General features: G+C 34.5%; 1 protein-coding gene across 1 annotated transcript in view; it reads right to left on the reverse strand.

Annotated features, from left to right (window-relative positions):
• The window catches only part of LOC101990071 (olfactory receptor 10AG1-like), a 12,481-nt gene extending 5,497 nt beyond the window's left edge, over positions 1 to 6,984 (reverse strand). Inside the window, exons 1-2 of the mRNA XM_005363282.2 lie at positions 6,056 to 6,984; positions 2,158 to 2,215 (exon numbers count right to left, since the gene is read on the reverse strand). Coding sequence (XP_005363339.2) covers positions 2,158 to 2,215; positions 6,056 to 6,984 — 987 coding nt within the window. The remainder of the gene's footprint in view (positions 1 to 2,157; positions 2,216 to 6,055) is intronic.
• Positions 6,985 to 11,030: the final 4,046 nt, after the last annotated feature.

Below are 11,030 nucleotides of genomic sequence, written 5' to 3' on the forward strand. Positions count from 1 at the left end.
GTCTCAGTCTTGCTGTGTCCCCTCCAACACAGGTGTGGTTTAATTTATCTCCAGCAGTATCCTTAACCTTGGCCTACTAAGGAAACAAACACAAGTGCTTGTAATTAACATTAGTACATGATGGAAGTATACTTGCTTCAATGTAATGAGCCCTTTCTGAAATATTTACCAAGTGCCTATATCTTGTAATTTTTTCCATGTCTTCTTGAATTTCAAGAAAAAAAAACAGCTTAGTACTCCTATGTAGTAGTATTTAGAACTTGAGAAATATCACTAACCTAAACTTCTGTGACAACCATTAATAACATTTCTCCTGGGATTCTCTTACTAAGTACTGGAGGTAAACCACACCTTGTCACTAGAAATAAATGTCTAAATCACTATGGATCTCTGTCATGAAGATTTCGTCTAATGTGCCCTAAGTAAAACACCTGCCAGCAAAATTACTGGCAAACAGATATTTCAATCCAACATCATCAGAAGAGAACTCAAGAACAATAGCACTGGGTTTTGATCCTACTGCATGTTCTGACTTTGTGGGAGCCTAGGCTGTTTGGATGTTCACCTTACTAGACCTGAAAGGAGGTGGGAGGTCTTTGGACTCCCCACAGGGCAGGAACCCAGTCTGCTCTTAGGGCTGATGAGAGAGGGGGAGTTGGTTGGGGGAGGGGGAAAGATATGGGAGGCAGTGGCGGGGAAGAGACAGAAATCTTTAATAAATAAATAAAGAAAAATCAACAAAACTAGTGATGAAAAATGTATAGTACAATAGATTCAAGTGACATGCACAAGACCATGAGAAGATGTTCTACAAAATTTTGTTTAGTGACTTTACAGATATAAAATTTTAAAAATTCTAAAACTTAGAAAATTCCAAATATCAAGTAAATAGGATATTAAAAATACACCAATAATGAGACAAAGAAATCAATGCAGTTGTTAAACCTACCAACAATATTAAATTTAAAGACTCATCAGGTGTACTACTGTTTCAATACACAAAAGGTAATTAAGGAAATGTTCAACTTCCTTAGCTATCAGAAAAATGCAAATCAAAACAACTCTGAGACACCATCTTACACCTGTCTGAATGACTAAGATCAAAAACACCAAAGCTTATGCTGGAGAAGATATGGAGTAAGGGGAACACTCATCCATTGCATGTGGGAATGCAAACTTGTGCAACCACTTTAGAAATCAGTGTGGCAGTTTCTCAGAAAATTGAGAGTCAACCCATCTCAGGATCCAGCAATACCACTCTTGGGAATATACCCAAAAGATGCCCCATCATACTGCAAAAGTATTTGTTCAACTATGTTCATAGCAGCATTATTTATAATAGCCACAACCTGCAAAAAACCCAGATGTCCCTCAACTGAAGAATGGATAAAGAGAGTGTGTCACATTTGCACATTAGAGTACTACTCAGTGGTAAAAAAACACTTAACAAAACACTTGACATCTTGAAGTTTGCATGGAAATGGATGGAATTAGAAAATACTATCCTAAGTGAGGCAATCCAGACCAACAAAATGAATATGGTCTGTTCTCATAAGTGGATACTAGTTATGAACAAAGTAAATTGAGCCTATAGTTCATGATCTTAGAGAAGCTATAATAATAAGGTGAACCCAAAGAAAAACATATATAGACCCACCTGGATATTGGAAACAGACAAGATCACCTGACAAAATTGGGAGCATGTGGATGGGAGGATAGGAGGAAGGGGAAAAAGTGAAGAGAAGGAGAGAAGGGGAAGATTGGAGGAACACTTGAAGGAATAGGATAGTCAAGATGAAGGAAGGACAGATATGAGAGAAAGGAAAGAGATGACTTGATTGAGGAAGCCATTATACAGTTAGCAAGAAACCTGACTCTAGGAAACTTCCCAGGGATCCACAAGGATGACTCCAGCTAAGACCCTAAGCACTAGAGCTGGTGCCGGAACTGGTCTTGCCCTGTTATCAGACTGACAATTATCTTAAATATCACCATAGAACCTTCATCCAACAGCAGATAGAAACAGAGGCATAGACCCACACTGGAGCACTGGACTGAACTCCCAAGGTCCAGTTGAAGAGTAGAAGGAATGAGAAGATGAGCAAAGAATTCAAGACGATCCACTGAAACAGCTTACCTGAGCTAATGGGAGCTCACCTCCTCCAGCTGGACTGAGAAGGGAAAATCATAGGACCAAACTAGTACATCTGAATGTGTTTGACAGTTGTTTGGCTTGGGCAGACTGAGGAGCCACTGGCAGTGGCATTGGGATTTATTTCTACTGCATGTACTGGCTTTTTGGGATCCTATTCTCTTTGAATGTATACAATGGTCAGCCTAGATGTAGTAGGGAGGGCCTTGGACCTTCCACAAACCAAAGTGCCTACCCTCTCTTAGGATTAGAGGGGGGTGTTGTGGGAGACGGTGTAGGGAATGGGAGTAGGAGAGGGAGTGGGAATTTTGATTGATACTTTAAAAAATATTTAATAAAACAATCTAATACTGTTACTACTCAAAGTGTTCTGTAAAGTTAATGATCAGAGTCACTTCCAAATTCACTCTGTGATGTTAGTATTACTGTGGTAATAAATCTTTGTTCTTCTTAAAAATAAAATCAAGTGAAAACTATAGATCAATTTACCTGAGAAACATAGATGCAAAACTTCTCATAAAATAATTGAAATTTAACAACATAAATATCTTATTTTTATAAACAAGTTATCTTTTTTCCTAATGGATGATCATGCCAGAAAATCATATAGGAAGTAATAAGTATGTTTTCTATTAAGAATTGTCTTTAAAATATTTCATGTCACATTTTAAAGTCCTAATTATATTGGTGGATCATATGAATCCTTGCCATGTTATTGATATATTAGCAATTATTTTTGGAATGCTTTTAAATCTTTGAAATTTGCATAACTTAAGTGTTTTGAGTCCTATTCAACTACAAAAGACTCATATTTTATAAGTTGACCAAATTATATCAATGCATATGCATACAATACTCTCCTTCCCAAGACTCTCCAATGGGGGTGTATATTCTAAGTAGCCTATGAAGATAGAACAAAACCTATAATTTTCCCCACCCTCTGCAGTATAGTAATAATGAGTTGTAAAATCTCCTAGAGAATATAAAATTAGAAATATATGGGACTTGTCAGGAAAGATTTGATAGTTTTGAAGATATAGTATTAATTACATATGGTGTAGGAGGTTCAGTACATAGTTTCATTGTAGTTAACCTATGTTAATGTGGCATCCATGAAATGGCATAGTATTGATTTAGTCACATCTCTTTTTTATTATTACTTTATTTTTTATTAATTTTGTTAATTAAAAATTTCCGCCTCCTCCCGCCTCTCTTTTCCTTCCCCCTCCCCCCACTGCCCACTTCCCTCTCCCCCCCTCTCCAGTCCAAAGAGCAGTCAGGGTTCCCTGCCCCATGGGCAGTCCAAGGACCTCCCCCCTCCATCCAGGTCTAGGAAGGTGAGCATCCAAACCGGCTAGGCTCCCACAAAGCCAGTACATGAAGTAGGGTCAAAACTCAGTGCCATTGTCCTTGACTTCTCAGCAGCCCTCATTGTCCACCATATTCAGTGAGTCCGGTTTTATCGCATGCATTTTCAGACCCAGGCCAGCTGGCCTTGGTGATCTCCTAATAGATCAGCCCCACCGTCTCAGTGGGTGGGTGCCCCCCCTTACGGTCTTGACTTCCTTGCTCATGTTCTCTGTCCTTCTGTTCCTCATTTGGACCTTGGGAGCTCAGTCCAGTGCTCCAATGTGGGTCCCTGTCTCTATCTCCATCCATTGCAAGATGAAGGTTCTATGGTGATATGCAAGATATTCATTAGTATGGCTATAGGATCTGGGGGTTGGGGTGGGATGGGGGAAAGGGGAGATGGGGAGAGAAAAGTGAGAAGGGGAGGATAGGGAGAACTTGGGGGAATGGGATGGTTGGGATAAGGGAACGTTGGATATGGAAGCAGGGAAGTATATGTCTTAATTAAAAGAACCATTTTAGGGTTGGCAAGAGCCTTGACTCTAGAGGGGTTCCCAAGGATTCAGAGATGTGTACCCAACTAGGTCCTTGGGAAGCTGAGGAGAGAGAGCCTGAAATGGCCCGATCCTATAGCCATACTCATATCTCTTTTTTTTTTTTTTTAAAAAAAGGCAATCTTCACACATTTAGAAATGTTTCTTCTAAATGCTAAAACAGGATTAAAACTTTAAAACACAAATATTTGAAGAATTGAATTCTGATACTGCAACTAGTATAACCTGGGCCACCACAAGCAGTGACACCCTATGAATTTATTGGGGTAAGTTGAGATTATATGGTCCATGGGGTACTAAAATACTATCAGATACTAGACCTAAGAATGATGCCCAAGAACTTATAAGATACAACAGAATAAAAAAGTGGTACAACTTCCACACCAGCACCCTATTAAAAATGACAAAAATTATTTCATTAAATAAAAAATATCTATACAGCAATGAAGCAGTCAACTAAGGAGATATTCACAGAATATAAGATACCTTTGCTAGACAAGATATGGCATAGAATTAATGTCATATATATATCAACAATTAAAGGGAAATAATTTAAATTACACAAAATATGAACCATCTACTAAAAAAGACATCTTACAAATTATGATAAGCAGATATTCACTACACATAGAGTAAAATGTTCTGCCTCTCGGGATATCAAGGAAAAATGGACCAAACTACACTTAGATTGTATATTGACCCTGCAAATTTTAGTCATTAGGAAAATAATTAAAGAACTGGAGTGGTAGTTTAGAAATAAAGAAAAATTAAAGTTCCAAAGGATATAACAGCCTTTTCTGTCTTCCTGTGGCCCTGTCCTCCTATAATGGACATAAACTCACACAGGTACACAGAAATGCAAATAAAGAGAAAATCAAAATAAAGAAATACCAAAATTTATAAAAGCAAGAGAAAAAAAAAGAGGACTATTTTATACTTTTATAGAATGCTTAAGGGGTTAGCCTCTATGGAAAGGAGCATTAAAGATTTGGTTTTCAAACTAAAAATAAGTCATCTGTATGGTCAAGCTATAGCACTTTAAGGTAATGAACTAATGATTCTATATCAACAGATCACATAGGTACTGGCACACTGATTTTCATTTAAGTGCTTACAAATGAAATATCACTACAGCCTCCTTTAGAGAAAATCTATACAACTGAAAAAAATGATAAACTCAATTCTTTCTCAGAAATATATGAGTTTACTTATGCCATTAATGAAAGATTCCTTGTTTCTTGTGTTCTGTAATTTCTGGTTTCTATATTATATCTATAATGATGTGTATTATAATTCATGTATGCCATATACTATTGTTTAAAAGAAATAGAGAGAGAGGCCAAGAAGACAGGTGAGGAAGGACTTTAATAGGAGGCAACTACTGAAAGTATATTATGGATTTATATGAAAATACCTTTTATAAAATAGTAGCATATACAAATACAAGTAATATATACCATTTTGTGTGTGTAGGGATGTGAAGAAGAAAAATATATATTCCAAATACAGAGATCATCAGCACACTTCTTAATCAAATTCTATAATATCTCCAATTCTACCTACTACTAGATTAGAGAAAGCAGGAGTCAGTGTCTGCAATTGGTTATGCATAATACCTTCAAACGTGTGGTCACACAGAGGGCCTCAGTTAAATTTCATGGTTCATGAAAGAAAACAATAAGACACACATGTGGGAAAGGATATGGATGGAGAAATTGAGTTTTGAGAGGAATAAGGAATGTTGTTCACATATGTAGAAAAAGTCATAGAACAAATTTAATTAAAATGTTATGTTTTTCATAAAACATTGACAATATAACAATTTGGTTAGTGCATTTTTTTTTGCAAATAATGTTATACTAATGTTCAAAAGTAACAAAGAGTGGTCAAAACAGTAATTAACATCCCCAAATTTAAAAAAAGATGTAATAGTTTATGTGAGAACTGTGGTTGCATTCAATCACTGTACATAAGTCCATTGCACTATGCTCTAAGCAATAATCTTTTCAGAGCTGCAATCACTTCTTTGTTCCTAAGGCTGTATATCATGGGGTTGAACATGGGGGTCACAATGGTGTAAAAAAGAGAGAGGAGTTTGTCACTTAATGCAGAATGTCTTGACTTTGGCATTAAGTAGGTAATAGATGCAGATCCATAAAACAAAATCACCACCACCAGATGTGAGGAACATGTGGAGAAGGCTTTTGCCCGTCCTTCAGCAGTTGGCAACCTAAGGATGGTTGCAATAATTTTGCTGTATGATGTTAATATTAATAAAAAAGGGATTGTAGCTAGCAAGATAACCACTGCATAGGCATACAACTCGTTAACAGAAGTATCTCCACAGGCCAGCTTAAGCACAGGGGGTATGTCACAGAAGAAGTGATCAATCCGGTTAGCATTGCAGAAATGTAGAGAGAATATCTGACAGGTTTGCCCTAGCTGGAAAGGCATGCCACCAAGCCAGGAGCCCACTGCCAGCTGTGTGCATTTTGTCTGGTTCATGACCAGAGGATAGTGCAGAGGGTTGCAGATGGCCACATAGCGGTCATAAGACATCACAGCCAGAAGAATACTGTCCGTAGCTGCCAGCATTAGGAAGAAACACATTTGTGTGGCACAGGCCAGAAGAGAAATGCTTCTGTCCTGGGTCCAAATTCTGTACAGAACCCTAGGGAGAGTGACTGAAACATAACAGATTTCCAGAAAAGAGAAATTAGTCAGGAAAAAATACATGGGATTGTGTAGTGCAGGATCTATTCTTGTTATCACAATAATGAAGCTATTTCCAAATAGGATAATTACATACATTATAGAGAACATTCCAAATAGAAGGCCCTGGAGGTTGGGAAGGTCAGAGAATCCGAGGAGGAGAAACTGTGTCACTGTGGAAGTATTGTTCTCTTCCATGATATTTGTGTGTATCATCTGTGAGGATGATCCAAAAATGGGAGGCGGTGGCGGGGAAGAGACAGAAATCTTTAATAAATAAATTTTAAAAAAAGAAGTACACTTCCTTATTCTCAGCTTTGCATCTTATTTGAGTATTTTACGTTCTGTTTATAAATATGTATAGTTATACCTTATTAAATCAGAAATTGCAATGACATATACTCTTTGTTATTAAATGTACCTTTGAAGTAAATGGTGCTGCACTCTCAGCTCTCTACTAGATATATAATACATATTCTTTTTAATGGCACAATAACTCATAATATTTTAAATGTTTATCTAAATATGCAATGTGACAAATTCTGAATTAATTACTTCATTTATAATTGTCTCCTTAGTATTCTTCCAAAATTGCTTTTTATTATTATTACAAATCAATTTCATTTCAATTAAATATCCTTTATACACTTAAAATTATGAACAAAAAAATTCATTCATCTTTTCATGTGATTTTCTAAATCCCCTTTATTTCAATAATCCAAAATATATACAATTTCATTGTAAAATACATAATAAATTGTACACATGATTTGATGAGATTCTCTTTTACATATAAAACTTTGGAAGTGTGGTGTAAAATCTATGCAATCATAATTTATGTTTTCTACATTGTTGAAATTATTGAATACTAAATGTAAATCAAAAGACACAGTAATCATAGATTTTTAAATGGTACTTACTCTGCAGTTTCATTTGTTTGTGATGCAACTGTCTCAGACATAGCTTCATGAATGCTAGGTGACCTCTCTCCCCAAGGTATTCCTTCAACTCCTTTAGGCAAGTTATACACACAAATTGCTAATAAATAAAAAACTTTCTCAAATCTTTTAACATTTCTGTCCTTGTCTTTCTCTCCATCTTATCTATGTATAGGTGTATTATTTGCAATTCTTCAGATTCTCAAGTTCATGCTAAGAAAGATATTTAGTTGAAATTTCAAACTAACTACAGGTATTGGTTTTTATTTAAGTCCTTTATAAATATTAACTGTTATTGCTTTTGAAGCAATGCTTTTCTTTGATGCAGATACTTTGGGATTAATTAAAACTTTTAATATACATTGTCTTGTGTTTAAATAATAAAATTTAGAAATTGAAAATAAAAGTAGAGGCTTTTCTGCTATTATTGTGAGGAGCTTGTGATTTTTGTCCTTAAGTTATTTATATGATAATATAAAATAATCTAAAAAATAAATATTATTTTGATATATATATATATAAATGTGCATTATTTTTGAAGAACTTTCCTATGATAAAATTCTATTGAACCAAATAAATGTATGTAGTGATTCTATTAATATTTTTAGATTAATTACAAATAGATCTTAACATTCTGTTTAAAATTGTAGCTTTCAAGGTAATATCAGTGATCTTCCTTTAATATTTTCATTCTATATTTTAGATAGGTGTATCTTTTGGATATATTCTCCCTTGATGTCTTATCATAGATACATTTAAATATATACCTGACAGAAAATGGTAAACTAATACACCTTAGCAATACTGTGTTAATGTTGATGACCATGATCCTTATTGTACCAATCTTCCATGTTGAACAATGCATATGATGCTTTCTCAAGTCATATTTCATCAATATGTCATCAATGGACAGAAAAAATAGTGCAAAACCAAGCTGAAATGAAATGGTGTTTGAAACTAAACCAGAAATAAATCATTCAATTTTTCTATTAATTACTTTGTGTAGTTTTATTCAAATGCTGATAGTAAAATATCAAAATAAAAGTACAAAATTTTTTCAGTCAATTGTAGTCTATGATCTTTGGAATTATATAAGTTACAATTCTTACCTTGATTTATTGACATACAAGAGCAAAATGATGAGGAATTTTCTTTTTCTAAGCTTAAGAGTTTACCTTCATTTGCAACAGAGGTCAAACACTTCTGAAATATATTCTCCTGTCACAATACACTCTTCTACATAACAAGGAATGTTCTCTACCCTGGGGACAACTCCTTTCCTTGGTAATTTCTAATTGTAAACAGCACCCTTCTTTAAAATGTCAGTCATGAATTTAGTAAAACAAGTACCACAAATTAAATTAAAATCATATACATATAGTCATAGTCAGTATTTGTTTCTGTTATTATTAGGAAACACTAGAATTGAAAATATGAGAAATTAGTAACTATACTTTTTGTAATGCTCAAGATTGAAACTAAAGCCTCCTGATGGAAAATACACATTCAGCTACTGAATCACTTCTCAGCAGTTATTTATTAGTGTAACAGACCACTTGATTGCAAAAAATGTTTTTGCTGTGATCAGCCTGCATATGTGTTCTTAGTGCTGAAGTCTGTTGTTTTTGACACATTCATAAGTGTTTCTGCATTTTATATATGCAAGATATTTTACCATGACTAAAAGTATGTACTATCTTAGAATACACTGAAATGTACTTTTTCACACCACAAATCTAATAACATTTTGACATCTTCAATATGTCTTTCATTCAAAAATCTAGTGCCAAGAATAGACACATTTAATTCTAATTGACAAAAATACACAAAAAATCAAAACTAAATAAATAAATACAGCTGCCCATGTTCAATTATTAACTATTTGAATCAGGAAATAGAGTTTCAAGTAACAATAGCTCATCAAAATTTACAAATTTACAGCAACTGGGAGAAAAAAAACTTCTGAATTTATTGTCTAGCTGAACTACCATGATGGACAAGTGTAAATTTAGATGTCTCAGCCATTTAGACATCTACCTTGTCACTTAATGAATTTTCCATCAATTATTGCCCTTTTCCATTCCCAATTCATAAAGAAAATTGAAAAAAACTCAAAGACCCCATATAAACAGACACAAATTAACATTCACAAAATAAATGGAAGAAAATGTTAAATGATTGAGAATCTGTCATTAATTTACAGATGTTCAGATTAAGATTAGAGAAATTATGATTAAGAACTATGCAATTTCATCCTGTCTATATGTTGACACCCTTCCCAATGATGGAAGAGTATGTATTAATGGGCTAAATTTGACTTATACAGTTTGCATTAATGTGTTTAAATCCTAGTTATTATTTACATACTGGTATAGCCGAAAGTCGCTTTATTTTTCCTACATTTATGCCACTATATAATTGGAATTAAGCAAATTTTACGTGTCTTTTTTCCATTTATTATCTGAGTCAATCTTTGGTTGCATCTTTTTTTTTAATTTGCATCTTTTGTCGGAAGGTAAACAGTAATTCGTACATTGATATGATAATTTGAGCTGAATCTGGCCTGCCAGATTCTTGCCTGAGTTCTAATTTCAAGGGTTCTAGAAAACATTATGCAAACTTTCAAGGGATAGAAGCAATTAAGCAGTCCTAACCAGCTGCAACATCTATAAACCATTAACAATTACCAGTATGTCAAGATATGCACAAAGGTAAATGAAGTGGTATTCACGGGTTAATGAGATATAATTGCTGATTAATCAGACTTGGGAGCTCTTTAATAGGAAAAGACTCATGTCTACTCCAGGAAACATGCCCAGCTTAGAAAAGAATCTACTATTGCAACCATTCATATTAACATAATTTCTTACTACATTCAAAATCTTATTAGTCCATTAATCCATTAGTAAGTATACCTACAAATACTCCTCAAAGGAGACTCTCTTTACTGCAAATGGAAACTACAGAAAACCACAGAGATCAAAAATGGTGGAGATCTCAGTACCAAGAGCTAACATATCCTGCATCTATGAGTCTAAGAACTTCCTAACCATTTCTAAGAAAATGGTGCTAAGGGATTGTTAGAACCAGAATTATGGATAAGGTTGCTGTAAGACAATCTCTTCTAGAAATGGTTGCAGAAACAAGAGCATAATAAAGGTAAAATCAATGGACATGTTAACATGGGAAGAGGGAAATTTCCTAGGGTTCTAGTCTTAGGCAAAAAGAAAAAGAAGAACACAGTTAAATATTTTCTACTGGTAGAAGGAAAACTAGGTTTTCCTAGTGATTAGCCCCTTTTTGGTTGTTAATTGTAGTGTGGTC

This window comes from Microtus ochrogaster, linkage group LG9 (genome assembly GCF_000317375.1).
Source record: "Microtus ochrogaster isolate Prairie Vole_2 linkage group LG9, MicOch1.0, whole genome shotgun sequence".
In the NCBI taxonomy this organism is placed as follows: Eukaryota; Metazoa; Chordata; class Mammalia; order Rodentia; family Cricetidae; genus Microtus; species Microtus ochrogaster.